The 25,721-nt window shown below is 44.3% G+C and overlaps 1 protein-coding gene across 1 annotated transcript in view; it reads left to right on the top strand.

Moving 5' to 3' along the window:
* Positions 1 to 25,721, top strand: part of SYN3 (synapsin III) — a 465,413-nt gene that overhangs the window by 58,704 nt on the left and 380,988 nt on the right. The window contains 1 exon segment of the mRNA XM_043562446.1: positions 1,385 to 1,442. Within this exon segment, the coding sequence (XP_043418381.1) occupies positions 1,385 to 1,442 (58 nt within the window).

Below are 25,721 nucleotides of genomic sequence, written 5' to 3'. Positions count from 1 at the left end.
AACACAGTGCTCGGTTTACAGCAAGTGACTAAGAACTATTAGTTTCTCCATACCAAAAATCCAAAAGAGCAAATGGAAACTTTTATTACTTTTGCCTTGTGTGTGGGAGGACATCTAAACCCAGAGTACCCCAACATTTGCTGCTTTTTTTCAGGGTTGAGCAAAAACATAGATGTGGAATTAGAAGTCCAGGACTCTAGTCCCTCAGGCAAAATATTTCGTTTCTCTGGGTTTCAGTTTTCTTTTTTATAGGATGGAAATAATAATGCCTTCTTCATGGTGGTGGTTGTAAGCATTAAATGAGAAAGGCTATATAGGCTCAAGCCTACAGCACAGTTTCTGGCACAGAGTAAATACTCAACAAGTAGTTTTTTTTTCCCCCATCTATCTCCACTCATTTATTCATCCAGCAAATATTAATTGAGCTCCTACTCTGTGTTAAGCACTCTGGTAGGTATTGGGAGTATTTGTGCCTTACTCTAAGTAGTTGTGTTATAGTTTAGTGAGACACAGGCATTAAACACAGTTACCAATTATAACTAACTATAATTGTAATAAGTACTATGAAAGAAGAGTATGAAAAGAAAGTCTATATGAGAAGAGAGAGGAAGGGGGCCAAGATTATGGTGCTTACTGAGAAAAATGGGCATTTGGATAGATTTGGGAAATAACTAGAATGTAGAATCAATGGAGATAGGGAGAGAGAAAGGGGTAACAAGAATGATGTCTATGTTTCTGCCTTGAGCAATGGGTAGATGGGATGCTATTTACTGATAATGAGAAGATAGAAGTAGGGATATAGAGGAGACATGATGGATGGATGGATGGATGGATGGATGGATGGATGGATGGATGGATAAAAGGACAGATGAGGGCTGCTTCATTGGACAGATGGACAAATGGAGGAATGGGTGGATGGATAGATAATTTATGGAGTATGTAGAGTATAACTCAATACAATAATAAAATAATTCTGCATTATTTACTTTTGTAGGATTCTTTATCTCATTTGATCTTTAAAATAGCCCTTAGAAATAATTCACACAGATACTATCTTCCTTCTACAGATTATAAAATTGAAACAGGGTTGCCAAGTAGAAACAGAACCTGAGTCTCCAGTCTTCCCATCCAGTATTCTTTCTCCTCTTGCACATAGTATATACAAATAATTAGAAAATCATAGTATATACAAATAATTAGAAAATACAAATAATTAGAAAATAATTAGAAAAATAATTAGAAAAGTAGTCAAGGTGGGAGGAAAGAGCATGAAGTTACAAATGTGTCTGACATGTGCCCCTGGGGGTAAGGATTTTGAGAGAAGGGAGAAAATAATAAAGCAGTCTGCATCCCTACTCAGTAGTTTTCTTCCTCTCTTTAACAGGGCCAAATACTTTCATGGAAAGAAGGTGAATGGAGAGATTGAAATCCGAGTGGAGCAGGTAGGTTGGAGCTGGGTCTTTCGTGCTGTCGCCCTGATGTTTTCCACAGCAGGAGCCATTCCCAGGAGCAGCCTTGATCCTCATCTTATGTGGCTACCATGAGCCAAGATTACTAGAAAATCCAGGCTTATACCTGGGAATTTTATTACATTTCTTTAGTTTAATGTTTTGTTTGTTTGTTTGTTTGTTTTAGCATCATAACCTTTCTTCAGAGGAAATCTCAAGTAGGAGCCCATTCTACAAACTAGAGACAAGTAGATGTTCTCTGACTAGATGGGCATGGGTAACCCAAAAGTCTGTCTGCTCCATCCTGCTCCACCTTCCCTATTCTCCCCATGGCCCCCAAGGCATCTCCTTGGAACCAGTTGGACTAGGGAACACAGTGGGTTTGAATCCCAGCTCTCTCATTTAATAGGTAATGGGCAGGTGACTTACTCGCTCTGTGCCTCAGTTTTCTTGTATCATTGTTGTTGGGATTAGATGATTTAAAACCTCAAAAGAGGCTAGAATTATGAATACTGACTCTTGTTGTTACTGTTAATATCAGCATCCAGGCACCTCATTTTATGGGGAAAGAAATACAGACTTGTTGAAGGCTATATAGGAAGTCAGTGGCAGAATTAGGACTAGAACTTGTGATCTCCAGATCTAGGGCTCCTTCCGTTCATTCAGTGAACACTTGTTGGGGGCCTACTAAATGCCACGCATGGTGCTCAACCTTAGGAGAGCACATCAGAGCATGGGCTCTGGAGCCAGAGTCGAGGTTTGAATCCTGGTGCCACCCCTTGGCTGAGCAGTACTTAAGCTCTTTGCAACTCTGTTTATCTGTACAACTGATTGTTGTACAGCACCAATTTCATTGGTGTAACTCATTGGTGTAATAGCATGAATTTCATAGGGTGACTATGAGGATCAAATGAGTTAGTCCATGAAAAGTACTTGGAACAGCGCCTGGCACATACTGGGTACTTAGTAAATGTTATTCATTTATCATCGTCATAGCATCATCATCATCAAAGACAAATTGTTAATAAGATAGACAAGGTCTCTACTATAAGATGAACTCAGAAAAGTGCAATAAGAAAATAGAGGGGTGTGACATTTTCAGCATTCTTTGAGTTTGGTGTGTTGGAGGAACAGAAAGCCTTTCTGAGCATCCAGTTTGAGTTGGCTTAGTATTAAAACACCTTAAACTTGAATTTCAACTTGATCCTGTGGCTTTCAAGTCAGTCCAATGTCTACTGGTTTTCCTTCCATGGCAAAGAGCAGGTTATTTTTGTTCACTTAATAAATATTTGTCAAGCGTCTGTCTACTACGCTAGCTAGCTAACATGGGGAATGAGGATATAGAAACAGAGGCTCTGTCCCCAAAATTTTGTGGTCTAGGAAGGGAGGCAAGATAAGTCTTCACAGAACCTCATTACAAGTGAAATCCAAGAAAGAGAGGTCCAAATTTGGCGCTATGGGCAGCAGAGGCCACAACTAATTGAGGGAGTCAGGCTGGCTCTGAGGAGAGGGTGGTATTTGGAGGGCATCTTAAAGGATGGGTAGGATTTCCACAAGTGGAGATGGCAACATGAAGAGTACATGAGAAGGAAGCAGTGTGAGCAATTTTAAGGAGGCTGGAAGTACAGGTTATGGGATGGTAGGAGTCTAGTTTGGTTGACTTCAAAATAGGACGCATCATCTTCCCCTAGTCCCAACCTACTTGTCCTCCCAAGTTCCGTCTCTCAATAAAGAGTGGCACCTTCTAACCTTCCACATTAGCCAGAAGCCTGTATATTCTCCTAGGTACCTCCCCTCCCCCTGCCACTACACCTATTCAGGGACCAGAACCTGTTGACTCCACAACCCTGTCTCCAGTCCATCTACTTCTTTCCATCCTTACTATCTAGATCCTTGGCTGAACCATCATCAACTCTCATCCAGTCTACCTAATCAATAGCCTTCTAATTCTATCTTTTCACCCACTTCCCATTTATTTTTAGTACTAAAGCCAGGGTGATCTTTCTAAACAAGCAAATAGATTCTTTAAAGTGTTCACTTTTAAATCTCTTCCTCAAAGACTCCTTCTCTGAACCCTCACACCTGGATCTAGATCGGCTAACCTGGTTATTCCCTATCATAACATCCAACTTGGCCTTCCTAGCCCTTATCCATATATTTAGGTGTGGGATTATTTGCATGAGTGTAGGGACAATGACTATTTGGAACTCTCTTTGTTAAGTAGCACAGGGCCTGAACTGAAGAAATATTTGCAGAATGAATAACTGATAGATTCCACAGATTCCAGGCTGCTTGTCAGTTTCCAAGGGAGATAAATCACTGTTTCTTAATCTTCTCTCAAAAATCTGGGTTTTCCATAAACCATCTGGTAAATGCTCAGTTGCCAATTCAGCTAGCCCTGTCTCCTCCCATTTGTGAAAACCCCAGAGGCATGTTTTAATTTTACTCACTTATCTCAGTGATGCCCCTAGACCCACTTATAGGCACAAAATCTATGAGTAGGAGTCATCAGGAGCATCATTGAGAATTGCCCTAAGAATAACTCACTCAGGGGCTCTGGGGACACTCAGCCAATCAATGAAGGCTACAATCATTCTGGAAAATGTTGGCTAATTTAGAGTCATCCTGATTTCCAGCCATCCCCCTCCATAGAAGCCGGAAGGGAAATTAGCCAGGCGACCAAATAGCAGGTTATTTGGGCATTTTTCCCTGAAAGACATGCCTTCCTAAACCCATCTTAGAGTCCGAATTGTTTGCCTTTTCCATCTGGATGAATAGGTGGGACACATAAGCAACCCCCCAGGAATCTCACATGTATCCTCTCGCACTTGGGAAAAGTCTTAGGATGGAAGGCACTGTTTAGTCTGAGCTGGCCTCACATTTTGGAAGTCTGTCTCCCAATGAAGGGCCAAATTAACCAGATAATTGCACTGTCTGGGTTTTGCTGGACAGAGCGAATGAGTTAGTTGTGGTTGGCCTAGAGGAAGCCTCCGCCCCTTCTCTCCACCCTCTTCCCCCCAGTTCAAAAACTGCTTGCCTCAGCTCTTGCAGAGCCACGAATCAAGAAACTCTGGGGAGGCCAAAGGGGGGACTGCATCATGTTGCATTCTATTACCCAGAATGCCCTATTGACTCTGTGGGGCCTCACAGCAGTGTCCTCAGAAGGTCTGAGACGTTCCAGCCAGGGTGCCGACATGTCAAATTCTCCTCTATTTATATTTGAGGCAAAGGGTCTTTTTCTCCACAGGTACAAGTTACCCCTCTGTGGGACTAAGCAATGAGGTTGATGAATGGATTAATATCAAACAGACTCAGTTCTGAGAAATTAGCAGACTAGGACTTGGTGGGACAGAGCCGTGGGTTTCATTCCTTTCTAATAAAAAAAGGCTGCAATTACAATGGTGAGACTTTCCTCCATGATAATAGAGGTACCAAGGCATAAGGAATGCCAATGTCTGCTCTAGCAGATGGAAAGAAAGGCAAGAGAAGGTAAAGAATCTGCCCTTGACTCTAGTGAAGGAAGCTGGACAAAGCCACACATTTACATACGAATGCTAGTGGCTCCCTTTGAGTCCTGCCTTTGTGTGATGTAGGAGTTGGGATGGGGTTAGGTGGATGTGTGTGGATCCCAGAAAAGGCTCTTGATTCAAGTCCTGTTCATCTTCTGCTCTTCATATATTTCCTCAACTCAAATGTCTTATGGAAGCAAAGGTGGGATTTTTCTCTTAAAATAGTTTAAACACTCAACAGCATCGTGTATATATTTTGCATACCCACGTCAGCCTTCCATCCACAGTTCTTTATGGGACAACCTTTCTTCGAATGGACCTTTGCTGTAGAGATTAACTGTAAAGACCATGTGACATTTCAAGAAATAATTATCAACAAGATACAGAAATGAAGGTTGAATGTTAATTCAGATTGGTGAGTTGGGAACAGGTTGAACAGTACCCGGACTAGGAAATGACTACTTGGTAGAGATACACCTTGAGAGAAATACATGTAATGGCTTGCTTAAGGGCTGTGCCCTTGGCTTTGTTCTGTTCCTTAATAGAGACTTATCAAATTACATTTGCTGATGGCTTGAAGCTGAATGAGAGAGAGAATATGCTATATTAAATTAGATACAATCAAATTTCATATTGAAAACATGGAGTTTTCCCTATGGAAAGACTCAGCGGAAGAAGAGCAAGACTAGAAAGACTTAGCTTACTAAAATCACATGAGGAAAGGAAAGACCTAAGATTTGAACAAATTCTTAATATTCGTGGAAGAAGTATAGAGTGGAGGTTAAGACTGGCTTCAGAGTGGATCTCAGCTGCCTGGAGATGAATCTCAGCTCTACAGTATTTTAGTTGTTGACCTTCTATTTATAACATCTCTATGCATGTTTCCTCATCTGAAAAATGAGGATAATAATATCTGCCCCCTAGAGTTTTTGTGTGGATTAAATGAGTCCGTGTGAATTACAAACTTAGCGTGGTTTCTGGCACATATATTAGGTTCTCGATAAACTACAGCTAATGGTTGCTGCTCCCCCAAAACCTGATGCTACTTCAGGCTACATTATCAAAGTACAGCATTTAGAACCCAGGAAGGCGATGGTACATAAGCACACATGTGCACATACGCACACGCTCTTTCACACACGGCACATGCACACCCTGTCTCTGTCACAATACACTCTGTGACACACTCACACGTGCATGCACACACATACACACACGCAGATACTATGCTAGTCAGACTCTAGTGACAGATCCCATTTTGGTGTCACACCATAAGGAGGTATTCCATGGAATACCTTCTGAGGAGAGTGATTGGTGTAAGTGGAGTCTGACATCCCTGAGCAAAGTGGACCAGCATAAGGAACTGGAGACGTTTAGTGTGGAGGCAGAACAGGCTTTGGTAGGATCCCATTTGCTCTGTGCAGAGTATCTGTCATCTGAAGGAGTAGGTGAGATAGTAAGTTACTGTATGTTGAATACTTGCAAGGTAAGGCTGAATGCTTTTCATTGTTGGGATGACACTGTCATTGCCTCCATCTTACAGAAACTGAGGCTCAAAGGGAATAAGTAGCTTTCCCAAGGTTGCCCGACTTTTAATTGGCAGGATCCTGTCTTGGAACCCAGGCAGCCTGACTTCGGAGCCCTCCTACTGTCTATTGAATTTTTCTGCCAGTGTGCAGATGTCAAGGGCAATAACCAGATATGTTGGTTAAGTCACTTCACATGCATAACCTTATTTCATTCTCACCACCACCCTTTGAGATGGCTGCTATGAATGACTCCCCCATTTGGCAGATGAGGAAAGTGAGGCTCAGAAAGGTTAAATACCCTGTATGAAATGAGTGATAAAGGAGGAATTTGAACCCAGGCTTCATGTGCAGGTGTGCTGAAAAACCACCCTCGGTTCTGTCACTAGGATTAGAGTTCAGTCTAATAGTACAATTCTACAAGAACATGGATTTCAACTTGCTCTAAACAGAAACTATTAATCAGTAGAGTAATGATGACTGGGCCATGCCCCTTGGGTAGGTGGGGAGTTCCAGCAGAAACTGGGTGGTTACTGTTGGGAATATTTCACAGGAAATTTATGTACCTAATAGGAGATGAACCTTTATTATTTTTCTCTTTTATTTTTATTTTGGGTAAAGGTAATATATACATATAGCCCAAAATTGAAAAGGTAAAAAATGGTATCTGATAAAAAGTCTACCTCCAACTTTGCCCCTACTAATCTGTTTTCTTTAACCATTATTAACCAGTTCATTTAGCCACTAGTTTCTTGGGCAACTATCTGTTTTTTTCCAAAGTTTATTTTTTTTATTTTGAGAGAGAGAAAAAGCATGAGTTAGGGAGGGACAGAGAGAGAGAGAGGGAGAGAGAGAGAATCCCAAGCAGGCTCCGTGTTGTCAGCATAGCCTCCAATGCGGGGCTTAAACCCACAAACCATGAGATCATAACCTGAGCCAAAGTCAGATGAGATTTTAAATGCAATGATCAAATATACATATATGTGTATTTTCCTTTGTTTTTCATAAATAGCAGTTTGTTCAAAAAACATTAACCACTATAGATATTTCAGAAGAAAATTTAATGGGAGGATTGATTCCAAATGGTTCAAAAGGGAAAATCATATCCAGAGCCACAACAGCCCTACATTCACTGCTGCTGTTGTCACTACCACTATGGCCAGTGGAGAACCCAGAGCCTGTGCTCCCACTGATGCTGTAGGAATTGCCACCAACCTGCTGTATCTGCTGAGGCTGTTGGGGAAGCTTTCATAACTACCACCAGAAGCAGAATGATCGCTACCTCCTTCCTAACTTCAACTCTTGCATAAATGGCTCCCATTGGTAGAAATTAACTGGAACCATGTGGCAAAAGAATCTGGGAAGTATAGATTTAGGCTTTCAGCCCCCATAGTGCAGGAGACAAGGATGGGTGTGGGACTGGGTGGCAATAGACAGTGAGCAATACAGTCTATCCCTTTAGCTGTTCAAAGTCCACACATACTTCTCTGTACTGTTCCATACCCTTTCTCACTTAATGTATCCGGTTGTGATTCCGCAAGAGTATGTGCAGAGCTGCCTCATTCTTGTTAATGATTGCCAAGGGTGCTGTCATATGGATATCCAATAATTTATATTTCATAATTTTACTAATACAAATAATGCCGAACTTATGTCATTTCAAACATTTGGTAGCATATCCATAGGATTCCTTCCTGGAAATAGAATGAGCCCTGGGAGTATTGTATGCCGTGGGTGCTGTAATGCACCTTGAGGAATAAAGGACTTTCCCCAGCTGCTGGCATTGCTACCAGAAGCCAGCTCTCAGCAGTCAGCCCTCTTTTGGAAGTGCCTCAGGTGTGAGAGCTGACTTGTCCAAGCTCACATCTCTTTCCTGGTGGCAGCCACATTCAGTGACTGGACAGTATGAAGACCTTGCCCATTTACCTCAGTTTGGGACAACTCTGAAGGAGTTGAAGCTCCCAGCTTCAGAGCTCTTTGGTGAGATGGCAGTGCAGCCTGCCTTCTCCTTCCCCCCAGTGCTGCTTTCTTCCTCTTACTGCCCATCCAGTGATGGTGATCCTCGGAGTGTTCCCTGATGGACCTCCCATAGGCTAGTGTCTGTCTCAGAGTGTACCTCCCAGTATAAGTATACACTTACATTATGATAGCTATTGCCAAGTTGCCCTCCATAGAAGCTGTATAGATGATCTGTAAGGCCCTTCTGGTGTGGAGTTCTAGGAGTGTGATTGATCCATGGTTTCTGGGGTCCTTCATGCACAGAATGCTCTCCTGGTTTCAGCCAAGCATTGATGCTGAACTCTGAAGTGCTCCATATTTTGCTCTTCCTATTTGACTTCCTTGTGTTTGAAATTCACCAGAGCTTGGCATTTCTCTGCAGGGCCTGAGTCCGGCAGAACCCTACCCGCTCTGATCCACTAAGCCTTGTTTTGTTAACACAATCCTGCAAGATTTATTTGTTTGGCTTGGCTTACCCTGACCTCAGACGTTCTGTTTTGTATTATTGTTAAAAGCGTGCAGGTCTCCATGGAGGCCTTTTTCTTTTCAAATCTAAGAACCAGCTGGGGGAATGAAAAAAGCAGGTGGGACACTAGGGAGTATTAGCTGAAACATAACTCATTAGAGGAGCAAGTGTCTCTCTTTTTAACCATGGCATTGATTAACATGGGTGAGTTTATCACCATCCTGGCTCTACACTTAGACTCACCAATTTAAGAAGGCCGTAGAGAAATGGAGAAACAATAGGAATGGTGATGGTGGTTAACTTTGAACATTTTCTGTATGCTGGGTGTCATGTTAAATGCTTCCTGTGCCTTAACTTATTCCACACAGTGTGTCTGTTGGTGAGGAAGCTGAGGCTCAGGGAGCTTAAATAAATTGCCCAGCCAGGTCACATAGCTTGTATGAATGTCCTGCAGCTGGGATCTGAACCTGGGTCCAGCTGACTCCAGGGTCCTGCGTCTTAACCAAAGTAGATCTATCAGAGTATATGTTGGGTCTTGAATTTGTCTTCAACGAGTTTTTTTGTATTTCCTCTCTAACCCAGGTTCCTCGAGCACGTAATCCCACCATCCTTTCCCATTTCACCCTACTCTTTTTTTTTTTTTTTTTTAAATTTTTTTTTCAACGTTTATTTATTTTTGGGACAGAGAGAGACAGAGCATGAACGGGGGAGGGGCAGAGAGAGAGGGACACACAGAATCGGAAACAGGCTCCAGGCTCTGAGCCATCAGCCCAGAGCCTGACGCGGGGCTCGAACTCCCAGACCGCGAGATCGTGACCTGGCTGAAGTCGGACGCTTAACCGACTGCGCCACCCAGGCGCCCCCACCCTACTCTTTTGATCTGCTGGGTAAATTACAAATTAAGAGATGTCCTTCCAGCTACACTCTTCCTTTCCTTACTAACCTGGATGGCTCTTACTTATCATTTGATGTTTCTGGCTTATTGCTGGATAGTTCCCCTGTTAATAGTTCTGTTTGTTCGTTGTTCCCCCCGCCCCAAGAGTAAATGTTTACTATTTGTCTCTAAGTGTAGCTGTACACTTTGGACTACATGAAGTGCATATTAGCTCCAACTGGAGCCAGACCACCTGGGTTTGAATCCCAACTCTGCCACTCCCTGAGCAACCTTGAGCAACTAACTTAACTTCTCTGTGCTTCAATGTCCTCATATGTAAGATGAAAGTAATAGTAGTAATAATAGCAATCACAAGATGTACCTACAGAGTTATACGATCAAAGTAAATTACCACATGTAGGGCACTCAAAGCAGAGCCTGGCACATAGAAAGTGCTAAGTGTTAGTAGCTAGTCTTACAATCATCTTTACATTGTTAAACACATCAACAGAATAATTTCTAGGTGTCAGTCTCTGGGATTATTCAGAAATGCAGAGTATATAATCCATGCTTAAAGAAGTTTGCTGTGTAGTTGGAGGGGTGGGATAAGAAATATAAAATGTCCATGTGTATGTGTGTGTGTTTTTATTATTTACATATATGTCCAATCATATTTCCCCAAAACATAATGGCATTCAACTGGCATCTGGTGCAAACTTCTAACTTTTCCTTGATAGCAAATATCCTGGTAGAGGTGTTCAATAAATGTTGAGTAGATGTGTGAGTGAATGGGTGGTGTGGTACAATCATAGTACGGTGGGGCTAGAAAGAGACCTTGGGGATCATCTAATCCAACCTGCTTGTTTAACATCTGAGTTTCAGAGCAGGGAAGTAACTGTACACAGCACACGCATCACATTATGGCTGGAGTCCAGTGTAGAGACACCAGGCTCCCTTCTCCCATGTCACCATCTTTCCTATTACATCTCCACCTGCCAGTGTTATTTTTGTCTTCCGCTTTTAAGAAGCCACTAGGCCCTTCTGATGGTTTTGGTAGCAAACAAGTTAATCTCATTCTCTAGTTGTGAAGTCTGTATTTTCCACATTTACCTGCAAAAGGCCTTCCTGTGGGGGCAGCCATGTCTAGGTTGGATGCTGAGCCACAGGGGATGGCCAAAGGCGAGCCCCAAATGAGGGCCGGGGTGAGTGGATATTGAGGGGGTGGGTGGATATTGAGACTGTGGCTACATGAGCCCTGCTGATTCTAAATACAACACAGACTGCTTTATCACTTCGCGGCCCACCTCCCTGGTTTAGCTGTACTACTCAGCTCCTTAATCAACAATGAGAAGGCAGGAGCCATGAGAATGGAAGCAAGTCGATCTTCTCATGCTGGGCAATCCAGCTCATAGTTCTGTAGCCTCTACCTACTATGTGTGGTCACTTACCCTTCCTCACTGCCACCTCCCTCCATCAATATCTCCTCTGCCCCCTGTTAGTATCATGGATGAATGAGACTCCAGTGGAAATTAAGGAGCAGTTTTGAAGGAGAACTAAATAAACCCTTTAATTTCTTGAGGGCTGTGTATTAAAACAAATACACACAACTTGACTTATCTCAACCCTCTCCTTAATTCAAGAAACACATACTGAGCACTTGTTCTGTCCTTGGCCTTAATGACAGAGCTTTCCACTCTCATAGTGGAAGGATAGACAGTGGGGGGCAGTGACTGTAATGTGTCAGAGACCTTTGCAAAGCCTAGTGAGCACAGAAGAGGGATCACCACCCTTGCCTTGGAACATTCTTAGGAAAGGTTTCACAGAGAAGCTAATACTCTGTGGGGGGTTGGGGAAAATAATTAGCTTTGTATCAGGCTGCAAAGGAGAGAGATGTGCATATCAGGCCTGCCAGCTAAAGACTGCATTTTAGGGGCACCTGGGAGGCTCAGTCAATTGAGCATCTAACTCTTGATTTCAGGTCAGGTCATGATCCCAGGGTCATAGGATCAAGCTCTACATCGAGGCTCCACCCCGAGCACAGAGCCTGCTTAAGATTCTCTCTCTCAATCTCTCTCTCTCTCTCTCTCTCTCTCTCTCTCTCTCTCTCTGTCTCTCTCTCTCTGCCCCCTCTGTCCCTCTCCCCCACTTATACACTCTCTCTCTAAAATAAAATGATAATAATAATAATAATAATAATAGGCATGTTTTAAATCTTAGTTTGTCACAGATGGGGAAAATGACCAGACTATAGGGTGCATGAGAAGGGGGAATGGGAAATAAAGCTAGAAAAGAAGACAGAATAGTTTCATCAGGATGGACTTTGTGTGGCATGGCCTACCGCTGGAAATCACGTCCTAGAGTCAGTGAGGACATACTTGTTAGATTTTTAAGTCATGGAGTGATGTGATCAGGTCTTTGTTTCAGGATGAACATGCTGATAGTAGTTTGGAAGATTAGCTGGGTAGGAGTGGTGGCCTGAGACTAGAAGCAGAGAAACTCAGCTCTGGGTTGGGTGAAAAAGGCATCTTATCCTTGAATATTGTGCTTGGGGCTGAGGTTCAGGGAAAGGACTTGGTAACTATCCAGTGAATGCATGTCAGTCCCTGCCACATGGTCTTTAGCTTCATTCTGTACCTGCAACTTGCATTTGAAAGGGGAAGAGATGACCTATTTTTTCTTTAAAGCAGAGAGGATGGAACCAGAACCACATGATGTGTTTGCACTGGCATCCCATAAAAGCAAGCGCTGTCAACCGCTTCTTATTCACCACCTTTGTCAGCCACTTGCCCTGACCCATTTCACCCCCACATTCCAGTTTGCTCTCAGTCTGCCTAATCTCTGGCCTTGTGATGCCTTTGACTGCTTATGATCTCCCTCCTCTGCCCCCTCCTCCCGACTTCTGCCCCTCCTCATACCCTCTCCAGCTTTGACCTTCAGCTTTTGCTCGGCCACTCTTAACATTTACTGCGCCGGCTCTGCTGTCCTGTCTACCATTTGGGGTCTGGCCCACTCCCTGATGAGAGGACCTCCCCCTGGCTTTTCACCCTGACTCTGCCAACAGCCCCTGCCCGGATGTGCTTACACACAGGATTTCAGCCTTGCATTTTAGTAGAATCCAGGGTTATTAATTAACCCAGGGTGGAGCCTATTATGAAACATCCCAGAAAGCTGGAACAGACCAAAGGGACTTCTGAACTCGCAGCAGGGAAAAATGCCTTTTAATTGACTGGGATGACTTCACCACAAAAATCTGTCTAGCTGTTATGCTAAACTGGAAACTAATCTATTAGATTGTCTAAGGAATCTCCCAACCCGCCCTGACCAGAATCTCCTGAGGAGAGAAGCCAGGCCCGCACATAAACAGGACTTCTGCTTTGAAATGGATTCTTTTGCATCCTACCCAGACTGGCTACATTTTCCAATCCTTGAGTAAAAGAGGGGATGCTGATACCTGAGAATGAGTTCAAATGTCCTACCATGTCTACCTTTAAGATCACATAGGAGCTATTCTAAGGAGCTGCTTACTTTAGAATTCAGCCCAGGCTGAACCTATCTGGGACCACTTCTCTCAGGAAGTTTAGAGAGTGACATGAATGAATTTCCATGGATGGTGCTGTTCTGGGCTTGAAAGGGATCAATGGGAATAGCCACTGTCTGATCCCATGCTTACATGGCATGTGTACACTAAGCACTTCATATGGATAAGTTCATTTAATCCCCATCACTTCCTGTGAAGGTAGGTATTAACATGTTTCCCCATTCTCTAGCTGAGGAAACTAAGGCTAAGAGAGGTTATAAGGGGGCACAGCTTACAAGTGGCAGAGGCAGAATTCACAGTTATCCAGATGCTATTTTAGGGGGCAGGGTGTATTACAGAGAAGTAAAGTCTGGGCAAAACATGGTGAATTTCTTCTTATGTGTAAAGGGCCGGCTTGTGTCTGAGACTTGTTCCATGGGACTCAAGCTTGGCCTCCAAGGTCCTCTGTGAGCTAGTCGCTGCCTACCTTTCTTTCTTCATCCCCTTCATTATCTAACTTAGGCTGTAGTCCCAGCAAACCCCTGGTAGCTCCCCACCCATCCTAACACTACCGTCTTCTGTCTACATCCCCATCCATGCCTGTGCTTATGAAATCTCTCCTCCTAGGGCATCCTTTCCCAAATTTTGCTGCAACGTCTTCAAGATTTAGCCTTGGCCTTGTTTCTGTTCTGCTTCCCCTGACCACCCACGGGAGTCAGGACCAGTTGCCCCTTATCCATGCTCTCACACAAGCATTTCTACCATTTTCTACCATTGCACTTACCAGATTGCTTTGAGGTTACTAGTCCACTGGCCTGTCACTCCCTTTAGAGAACATGGACAGTATGTTTATTCATTCTATAAATATGTATTGAGTGCCTACTATGTGCTATGGCTACAGTGGTGATTGAAAACAGATGTGGTCTCGAGGAACCTGGCTGGCTCAGTCAGTTAAACCTCCGAATTCAGCTCAGGTCATGATATTGTGGTTCATGAGTTCGAGCCCCACATTGGACTCTGTGCTGACAGCTCAGAGCCTAGTGCCTGCTTCAGATTCTGTGTCTCTCTCTCTCTCTCTCTGCCCCTCCCCTTCTCACACTCTCTCTATCTTGCTCAAAAATAAATAAACATTAAAAAAATTAAAACAAAAAAACACAGATGTGGTCTCTACTGGATAGAGCTTAAAATCTAATGGAGGAGACAGATACAAATTGCATAATCAGTCTCTCTCTCTCTCTCTCTCTCTCTCACACACACACACACACACACACACACACACACATACACACCATAATTACAAATTGATTAGGAGCTGTGAAAGAAAGATACACAATGTTACAGTAGCATGTGGTGGGTAGGCTACCACTGGGTACTTATTCAGGTACTTAGTAGGTGCTCCAAGTACCCAGATACATAATCTGTCATCATTTCATATCTCTCTAACTTCTCTGTGGTAAAGAAAAATCAAACAGTGACAGGGAAAATATTGGATCCACCATAAGAACTTCCCCAGAGATAGACTTACCAAAATACCCTATTGTCTGGTAAATGACACAGGTAAAGCACTAGTCTGACATGAATGATACATGTAAAGCAATGATACATTACAATACAGGTAAAACGTGCTTGAGTGAGCACGATGTGCCAGCAGCCACTGTCTGAGAATTCATGTAATCTCCCCACAACCCCACCAAGGAAATAATGATGGAAATAAGACCCGACAGGGTAAGTATCCTGCTGATGGCCCCACAGCTGGTAGGCAGGAGAGCTGAGATATGGAGGCTCCAAAGATGCCCTGGAGCCCATACTGCTGACCCTACATCTCACTGCCTCTCACCCTTCTATAGAACTGGGGCTCATCAGGCACACTTCCTCACCCAAGGTCATGGTGCTGGTGATAGAGAGCCAAACTATGCCCACCCTGTCTCTTCTTTTCCAAGTCTGGCTTTGGAGTTTCTAGGGGAATGGGTGCCTGGGTGGCTCAGTCAGTTAAGCATCCGACGCATGATTTTGACTTAGGTCATGATCTCACGGTTCGTGAGATGGAGCCCCATGTTGGGCTCTGTGCTGACAGCATGGAGCCTGCTTGAAATTCTCCCCCCCCCTCTCTCTCTGCCTCTCTCTCTCAAAATAAATAAATAAACTTAAAAAATAAAAAAAGAATGGAGTTCCCAGGGGAAGAACTTGGCAGTGATAAGAAGGCAGCACCAGAGAGGAAGCGGAACTGAGCCTCATCTGGGGGCATCAAGGGTTGTGCTTTGGAGGTTCTGAGTGTGAATTCAAGGAAAGAAGGAAGATTAGTTACTGCAGGTCAGCTGTGTGCTCCTCGTCAGCCTCATGCTTCCTGAATGCTGCTGTATTCAGCCCTTCAGCAGTGCCTGTGTGAGTCTCATTATTGTCCTGATGAGAAAACTGAGGCCAAGAGAGGTGAAGTAGGTATTTGTGTAGTTAGTGGCAGAATTGCTACTGGAACCTATATCTGCCTGTTCCAAAAGCCCATAATTTTCCCCTTAACTCACCCATTGCCCAGCCAGCCCTGGAAAAAAAAAAAAAAAAAAAAAAAAAAGGCTTGCTACGTCTAGCCTAATGCAGGTTTTCAGATTGGTTTTCTTGGAGACCATGGATAGCCCATGTGGGTTTTCTGAACTCCCTGTATCTGTGTTGCTGGTACCTTTCTTTGCTCCCTGAGCAACAACCCTGAAGTTCCCCTCATGGGCTTCTGGGTGGGTTCTCAGCCTGTTTAAGATGGAATTGAACCAGGTGACCTCCCCACCCACCCCACCTCAGGGCCTACATTCTGTCCAGACAGGGAGGAGACCGGCAGCCCACCCCTCTGGCTGCCAGGAAAAGCAAGGGAAACAGACGGGTGAATCTCCCCTGGCGGGGCCAGCCACACACCAGGAACCCTAACTTTGCATTCATTGGACAGAACCAGGTTTTGATCATTTGTCTTAATTTGCTTATTCTCGTGCAGCTGCGTTGGTCTGTCTGGCTCCCTTTGCCCTCCTCGGTCCAGGCTCCTCCATGTCTGTGGGATGAAGGCCAGAGTCCTTAAGCAGCCCCATGGCTCATCCCAATCAGGCACCGGCCTGCCTTTCTCACCACCTCTCTTTTCCTCTTTCTGCTCAGTGGTGCCCCCGAGAGTCCTTGGAGGAGCCAATATTTAATTTCGATGGTCTCTTGTTTACAGCAGCTTTTCTCTTAGGTTCCACATCTCGCTTTCCAAAAATGTGATTTCTATGAATATCTATCCATCTGTCTCTTCTTCCATTCCTATACCTTTTTATTTATGTGTTCACCTTCTCTCTAAAACCTAGGTCATGCTCCACTCCTTTTTTGTGGTCTCTAATAGTTTAGAACTGGCTTCTTTCTCCTAAACACCTTCATGAAATTTAGTATTTCATAGTACCAATAATAGTGATAATATAAGGACTCCCATATATTAAGCATTTGCTGCATACACACACATACACACACGCATGCCTGACACTCCACCAAGATTTGCTATACATACCCTCCCTTCATCCTCACAGTGGCCTTGTAAGTTATCTATTACTATCACAGGGGAAGAAATGAGGATTCAGAGAGGCCCAGCAGAGCAGCTTTCAGTTGGCAGAGTCATGATTCGACCCCTGGTTCCCAAGCAGCCCATAACCTATTCTCCTAACTCCCACTGCAACCTCACCCCTCATTTGGGGGGATATGAATCTACTACTGTCCCTTCTGGTTTCTTCTAACCCTGAATTTAATTGTCCTTCGCTATATATTTATTGGGAAATGACATTAAGATTCTGAAGTAAACAGGCTCATTTTTACTAATTCTTATTACTATTCTGTATTTTACTCACGTGGAGGAAAATTTTTTGTTGCCTTAGAAGAAAGAAGAAATATTTTGGGGTGCATGGGTGGTTCAGTCGGTTAAGCATCCGACTTCGGCTCAGGTCATGATCTCATGGTTCATGAGTTCGAGCCCCATGCCTGGCTCTGTGCTGACAGCTCAGAGTCTCGAACCTGCTTTAGATTCTGGGTCTCATTCTCTCTCTGCCCCTCCCCCACTCCTGCATATGCACACACACTCTCTCTCTCTCTGTCTCTCAAAAATAAATAAATTTTTTTAAATGTTTTTAAAAATAAAGAAGAGATATTTTGAGGCAATTTGGTGTGATGTATGAAGCTATGCCTCAGATCAGAAGAGCAAAGGATCAAGTCCTGACAGTGCCTCTTATTACCTGTGGGACTTGGGGGATGTGACTCAAGGTTCTAAACTTCAGTTTCTTTATCCACCAAATGGAGAGATCATAGCACTACTACTGTGTTCCGCACACTGTAAAAATGTGGTCCATTTTCATTAAATCAGAGGGGACCCTGGATCTAGGTTGATTATTTGTAAAAGGAGGAACTGGCCAATGTTTGGAGCGCTTTCTACCTGCCAGCTCTCCCCAGCCCCAACAGATACCACTGCTCAATGAAGGCATGCTTCCCAGCCGAGCTTAGGGCAGCCTCATTATTCTCCACACAGCAACCAGAGCTGGCAGTAAAATGAAACCCATTGGGTGACCCCAAAGGAACTTTCAGTTCTCACATTCTGTGGGTTTGATACAAGCCTAATTAAAAAGGATTGTAAATTAGGGATAAGATGGTTGGATCCTGGAAAGATAAGCTCAGTTAATAAATATACGATGGGAATCAAACCAAGAATACTGAACAACAGACCTCTGAATTTTCTTCTGGCAATCTGTAACCTGGAGTTGTCTACAGGAACAACTGTTTTCTGGTTATACCCCTTAGACCCATAGTGTAGGAATACCTGGGGGCGCAAACTACTGAGCATCTTTGGAAAGACGGGGGAGGGAGGGAGGGAGGGAGGGAGGGAAGGAAGGAAGGAAGGAAGGAAGGAAGGAAGGAAGGAAGGAAGGAAAGAAGGAAGGAAGGCAGGCAGGCAAGCAGGGAAGGAAGAGAGCTTAAGTCATTCCTTCTTCTCTATCAAGAATTCCCAACCAGGGGCGATTTTGCCCTCTGAGGGACATTTAGCAATGCCTGGAGACATTTTTGGTTGTCACAAATGGAAATGCTGCTGATGTGTATGGGTAAAGGCCAGGGACATCTTACAATACACAAGACAGCCACCTGCAACAAAGAATTATCCAGCTCAAAATGTCAAGGTGCCAAGGTGGAGAAACCCTGTTTTAGACAGAAACAACTCGAAGATGACCTTTTGTGCAGGGAGCCCCATGGTTCCCTAAAGACAGGTGATAGCAGTGTAGTGTATGATGGTGTGGGTTTCCCAGACCAGACCTCTCCAAAGAAGCTTCACCTTCACACTCCCTTTCAGTCAGCACAGTAGCATTGGGACAAGGACACGGCAGGGACCTTCTCCCCCATTCTTACCTGACAAAGACACTGAGGCCGAAATTCCTGTGATTTCCCCAAGATCACACAGCTGAATGTTCCAAGAATGGAATTGGACCTGGGTCTCTCTTAGCCCATGCTGTGTGATTTTGCAACACAACCCCACATAATAAATGTGTCCCCTGGCTTGTACCAGTAACCCAGCAGAGGCCTAGAGTCTGTTGAAATCCTGAAGGGCTGGACCAAGCCTATTGTAAAAGTACTCAGGATTTGTTTTAGTTAAGTATGGAAAGATGACAGAAATAACCTACATGAAAGATGAAGTTCATTGTGTTCATAGTCCCCTAAAAGCAGGAGGCATAGCTTGCCACGTTTGGGGACCACATGAGGAAGCACCATGGCCAATCAGGAGGCAGAGGGAGCTAGGCGAAAATGTGGGCAAGAGCCTTTATTATGGATTTGCAGGAAGGAAAGGGCTAGCAGGGCAAGCAGCCTTAGGACTGACTAGTTGGAATAATTTCAGCAGGCTCTAGGGTGTAGGGGTCTGTCCCTGATTGTCTGGAACCTAGCCTTTGTTGGTCTTAGAGCAGGCGGATAGTGGCCTGGAGTGTGAGAACCTGGTAGAGCAGGTAGTTAACCCACGGGCTCTGGATTGGTTTCGGCTTGCATTTGAAAGACACTGTCTATGGAGAGTTGTTTACCATCTCTAGGAATTGGCTAACTGGGAGAGGCAGTCTTTCCAGGGTCAGCAAGTCCTCAAGATGTGAAAACATCAGAATATAGAAAATAAGACATGGCTAATACACCTGTCTAAGTCCCAAGCCTCATCGCACTGTAGTTTTTTCATAGTATTTATTTTATTTGAATTATTTTTAACGTTTATTTATTATTGAGAGAGAGAGCATGAGCAGGAGAGGGGCAGAGAGAGGCGGAGACACAGAATCCAAAGTAGTCTCCAGGCCCTGAGCTATCAGCACAGAGCCCAACTCGGGGCTCGAACTCACAAACCATGAGATCATGACCTGAGCCAAAGTCGGACGCTTAACTGACTGAGCCACCCAGGCGCCCCTTTTTAATAGTCTTTTAAAAACAAACTCTTTTATTTCCAATTAAATCTTATATAAAACCCCCAAATTTAAGCAAATTAAAACATAAAAATTACTGCTCTGTTTGAATCATAGCTGGAAAACCCTGAATCCTTTGAACCTCCAGAAGGTGACTAAGGCCCCTCCTTAGACTGCCTCTTTGGAGGTAATTCTCCTGCTGTCATCCTACCATGACCTCCAGGCCTGCTGTTCCCCTTGTCTCAGGTACTGCTATGGGTTGCAAGAAGCCTAGTGAAGTAGCTAAGAGCAGGGACCCTGGAGCCAGACTACTTGTGTTCACCTGGTCTGTAACCTCCCAGCTGTGTGACCTTGGGAACTACATGTAATCTCATTGAACCACAATGCTCCCAGGTATAAAGTGGGCATAATAATTAGACGACCTCCTTTAAGTGGTTACTGCCCTTCGAACAGTGCCTGGCACATAGGAAGTGCTTAAAAACTATGATACATTTTAATCCTAATATAAGTATAATTAATGATATGAAATCATAAATATCATTATTATATTGCCACCGGAAATACCAATTGTATTCATACAGCTACCTCATCTAGTCCTATTACAGTTACTTTTGTTGGTGCTTCTCCAAAGACTACAATCACTGATTCTTCTACTTTAGCCTTTGTTGCTGCTGCTTCTCCTACTTTTGTTCCTACTGGGATAAACCATTTTCATAAACCATTGGACATTACTACCGCCAAGTGAAAGTAATGTCAGCCAGGTTCTTAGAGTTAAAGCAGGTGTGAAGGTGTAGAAAAAGACATGAGCCATCACTGCTGGGCCACCACGGACACACTCATTCTGTTTCCCTTCTACCTTTGTCTGTATTCTCCTTGCTGTTGGTTTAGGGGGAGTTATTTATGAAGTCATGTGAGCCACTGATGAGGTTGTATGTGTGATTCTAAGCTTATGAGGTGTTTTCCCTGAGCCTGCAAAGTCAGAAATGACCCATTAAAATTCTTGGTAGTGCCTGACACGTGTGTGAGTGCCATTGTGAGCAGCTCAGAGGGCCACTCTGCTCCCTGGAAGTGGGCAGAGAACCCTCCTTGCCTTGGCTTCTTGACGTGGAAATGCCTTGACTGCAGGTGGCTCTTTTCCCTGACACTGTCCCTTGCACTCCCCATTTGGGGATTCGGTTCAGATTGGCTCTGAGCCTTATCTGGATCATGCTGTCTTGGAACTACTGTGGCCTCTTGGGAAGACAATGATCATCTGAGAAGATGAACTTGGCCTCTAGAAACAAGAGTCCCTATTGAGGAAAAGGAATCAAGGAATAGCTCCTTTGCAAGGAGAAAGTGGCCCTTGGGCTCCCCCTTTCCTGAGCCCTGCCTTAATTTGGAGATATTTCACAGTGGAGTTTTGAAGGGGTGACTGGTTCATACCAAGCTGCCTTAAATGCTTGGAGCAGAAGCCTATGGGGACTTGCAAATCAACCCCGGGAAGAGAAATTAGCTATGTCTTGTCTCAGAACTCCCAAAGCCTGCTCCAAAATAAACACATAAGCTGTGCCGGCAGGGAAAGCTTAGGCCTTTTTTCTTCTTCATTTTAGAAACTCCATGTGTGCATTATTTTAAATAGGCGCCAGCACACGAGGCCCTTTTAACAAGATTGAAAACAGATGGGGCCTCAGGCTGTTCAGTAGCTCTCAGAAACGAACATGGGAAGTGCTAAGCCATCTCGTGTCCAGGCGACGTTCATCTTCTTCTTGAAGCACAAGTCCGCCAGGCCTCTCCTGCACAGGGAAAACGAATCTGCTTCCTGCGTCAGGTCTGTCAGCCAGGGGAAGGAAATCTCTCCTTTCACTGCATTTACCCGTGTTTGCATTTACTTAACCCTTTGGCAGCTTGGGAGAAAGGAGGATGGGGCTACCCTTGGAGGCCCCATGCCTCTGGAGCTGGGAGCTTTGGGTTTACCTTCCTTACTATAAATGGGATGATGACCTTTCATGGTTCACATCTCTCTGAAGGCTCCCAGACTCACTCCAAGTATTAGCCCGAGGCCTTCCCACAGCTATAGGCCCTTCGTGGTTAGACTTCTCTGGCATTCTTCCTGCCCTTTCCTGCCTTGTCTTCCTTGCTTACTCTGAGCTAGGCATGCTGACCTTCTCACTGTTCTCTAAAATCCAGTGACAGAAAACAAGTGTTGGGGAGGTTGGGGAGAGATTGGAACCCTGCGTGCCTTGCTGGTGGAATGTAAAATGGCACAGCCGCTGTGGAAACCAGTGTGGCAGTTCCTCAAGTTAAACACAGAATTACCTTATGACCAAGCAGTCCCACTTCTAGGTATATGCCCCAAAGAACTGAAAGCAGGGACTCAAACAGATGTTTTTAAATCCATGCTCACAGTGGCATTATTCCCAACAGCCAACAGATAGAAGTAACCTAATGTTCACTGACAGACGAATGTGTAGACAGAATGTGGTCTATCCACACAATGGAGTATCAGCCTTAAAATGGAAGGAAATTCTGACAAATGCTACAACATGGACAAACCCTGAAACCATGCTCAGTGAATTAAGCCAGACATAAAAAGACAAATATTGTATGATTCCACTTATATGAGGTCCCTAGAGTAGTCAGATTCAAAGACACAGGAAGTAGGATGGTAGCTACCAGGGGAAAGGGGACTGGGGAGTTCTTGTTTCACGGGTACACAGCTTTTGTTGGGAATGATGAAAAAGTTCTGGGGATGGATGGTGGTGATGGTTGTCCAACAATGTGAATATACTTAATGCGTCTGAGCTATCCGCTTAAAAAACAGTTAAAATGGTAAATTTTATGTTTGGGTACGTTTTACCACGATGAAAGCGAACTTTAAAAAACAAGTGAGCGTACTCTGCCTCATGGCCTTTGCCCTTGCTGTTCTCTTGGCCTGGAACCCCCTTCCCCAAGGTGTCCTCACTGTATTCCTCACTGAGGTTCTTTGTGCCAGTGTCACCTCCTCAGCAATGCTTGGCCACTCTCCCTAAAGTGACACTCCCCCCCGCCTCCATGCACACTTCTCAGTCACTCTGTATCTCTTCACCGGCTTCATTCTCCTTCACAGCATTTAGCACCCTGAGTCCTAAAATGCTGATCTTCCCAAAGTATCCGGCACCAAGCTGGAGGTGCCTTAGAACAGCAGGGCCTCTGTGTCCAGGGTTCAAACGTCACTGTGTGTCCGGGGGCCCCCGTAGGAGGAAGTGGCAGGTCCTCATCTCTGGGTGCCGACTGGATTAATTGAGAGAAGGTGAGACACAGGGAGACAGCTGGGAGGCAACTCAGGGGAGAGAAGGGGAGCAATGGGTAGGAAAAGAAGGTTGAATGCTCTTTTCTTTTAATAAAGTTTATTCATGTATTATTTCTGAGAGAGAGAGAGAGTGTGTGTGTGTGCACAAGTGGAGGAGGGGCAGAGAGAGAGGGAGAAACAGAACCCAAAGTAGGCTCCAGGCTCCGAACTGTCAGCACAGAGCCCAATGCGGGGCTTGAACTCATGAACTGTGAAATCATAACCTGAGCTGAAGTTGGACACTTAACTGACTGAGTCACCCACGCGCCTCTGAATGCTCTTTTAATTTCTATAACCCTGAAAATGGTTTTGTACCTTCCAAATGAAAAAAAAAAAAGTGCATGAAGGCAGGATAAGAGCATTTGGATTTCTCGGAGCTTTGATGAATAAGACGTTCCTGCCATCACATTACAAGTTTCCATTTGGAGAAAGAAACTATAGAAATTAAATGCCATCAGCCTACTTAAGTTCTTTCAGTGTCTCCCCTGGGTTGTTCAGGGTCATGTGTGCTATGACATGTCAGCTCTTCTGACCCCAGACAGCCCCTCCCGGAGCTCCAGCCATCCAGTTTCACACATGCCTGTGATACAACTGGACACAGCAGCTGCCCAGTAGTGGCCTTTGCTTCCACATCCCAGTCTCCAAGTCCCCAAACTGTCCATCATCCCTCTGGAGAAATGTGGGGAGACTTTCACCCTTGGTTTGCTTAATCCTATAAACACACTTTTCTGAACATTCAGCCAAATAGTGTTCAAACGTGTGGAGCCAGCTCGGCCAGGAAGAGAAGTAGATGTCAAGCAGACATTAACCATCATTTTTTTTCTGTGTAGTTAAGGTGTGGTCTTAAAATTTCTGAATGTTTGCCCCAATCTGTTGTAGGTAGGAAAAGTTTGTTGCAGGTGGCAAAATTCTTTCCTAGGTCTCTCAACCTTAAAAGCTTTGGAGGCAATGGTGGTCCCACCATTTTGTCCCCCTAAGGCTTCCCCTGCCTCTCCTTCCCTTCTCTGCCTTTCCCTTCCCTTTTCCTTTCCCTTCCCTCTTCTCCTTCCTCATTTCCTTTCTTCCTCCAAGACATTATCAAAAGCTCTCCTCACCCTTGAAGCTGACCTGACAGAGGGAAAAGGACAATGGATGCAAAGGATGTTTTTCTTTGATTCTCAGTTGCTGTTGTTTCTTGTGGGTACAGCTTCCTTGGGAATCTGAGCAGGAGGGGGTGACTGTCAGGACAGAACTAGGGCATGCCTCCGTGCTCTGGCTTACTCTCTACCAAATGTACCTCTAGGCTCTGGAGAACAAAACCTGGCTGTTAAAAAAATTCCTTAAAAATGAGAGTGCCACATTTATTGGTGATTTTTTGCAAACTTGGCTTCTTGAGTTCTCTCATTGCCAAATGTGATGGTGGTGGTGGTGATAATGTTGGATCTTCATCATGATCTTCATTGGCCATGTGAAGATGATGATGTTGCTGAGGAGGATGGTGATGGTACTAACATCTTAACCCTCTCATCCAGAATAAAATCCTTATCATGATGGATCCACTGTCCCCTCTCTGACCTCATCTCCTTCCACTCACTCCTCACCAGCTCTTTTACAGCCACACTGCCTTCTTTGCTGTTCTTTGAGCTCTGCACATATACTCCAGCCTCAGGGCCTTCTTCCTTGCTGTTCCCTCTGCCTGCAAAGCCTTTCTCTCTCTTACTGTATGATTTGCTCCCTCACTTTGCTTTTAACACTGATAAGTGCCACCTTCCCCTGACCCTCCGCCCCCTTATTTGACATAACACCTCCCAGCACTTTGTCCTCTTACCAGAAGCTGTGTTTCCTCCCCTGACATATTGTTTATTGTTAATGGTCTGTCTCCCTACTAAATACAAGTCCCATAAGAACAGGGAATTTTGCTCCATTTGCTGCTATGTCATCAGTCCCTGTCCTTGACATAGTAGTTGTTAAGTGAATGAATGAATGGGTGAATAGAGTCAGGGTCATAGCTCTCTTGCTCAGTAGTTTTGTGATCTTGGCTGAGTCATTTGTTCTCTCTGCTCTTCAGTTTTCTTGTCGGCTGATGAAGATGCTAATACTTAACCCTCTTATCAAGAGGTTGTTGTAATGATCCAATTAAATACCGTGATAAGTAACATTCATTATGTACTTATGTTCACTTACATGCCTTGCTAAGGGCTTTTATTTTATTTATTTATTTTTGAGTAAGTAAGGCCTTTAAAAAAAATTGTTTATTATTTATTTTGAGAGAAAGAGAGAGAGAGAACCAGTTTGGGAGGTGCAGAGAGAAAGGGGGACAGAGGATCTGAATTGGTCTCTGTGCTGACAGCAGATAGCCCAATACTGGGCTTGAACCCACAAACTGTGAGATCATGACTTGAGCCCAAGTCACACACTTAACTGACTGAGCCACCCAGGCACCCCATTGAGTACAGGCTCTTAAACTGATTAATTCATTTAATGCTCACATCCACCCTCGGAAGGCACCATTCTTAGCCTCATTTTACAGATGTGAACTAAGGCGTGGAAAGGCTAACCTGCCTAGAGTTGTACAGCAAGTAAGACGTAGAGCTCAGATTCAAACTTGTAGTCTGGTTCTGAAAACCACTCTATACCAAACTCTTTGTAAACTGCAAATCACTCTTGATGATTTGTTTTGTTTT

The sequence above is a fragment of the Prionailurus bengalensis genome, chromosome B4, assembly GCF_016509475.1.
Source record: "Prionailurus bengalensis isolate Pbe53 chromosome B4, Fcat_Pben_1.1_paternal_pri, whole genome shotgun sequence".
Lineage (NCBI taxonomy): Eukaryota > Metazoa > Chordata > Mammalia > Carnivora > Felidae > Prionailurus > Prionailurus bengalensis.
This window is presented reverse-complemented; position numbering and strand designations above follow the sequence as displayed.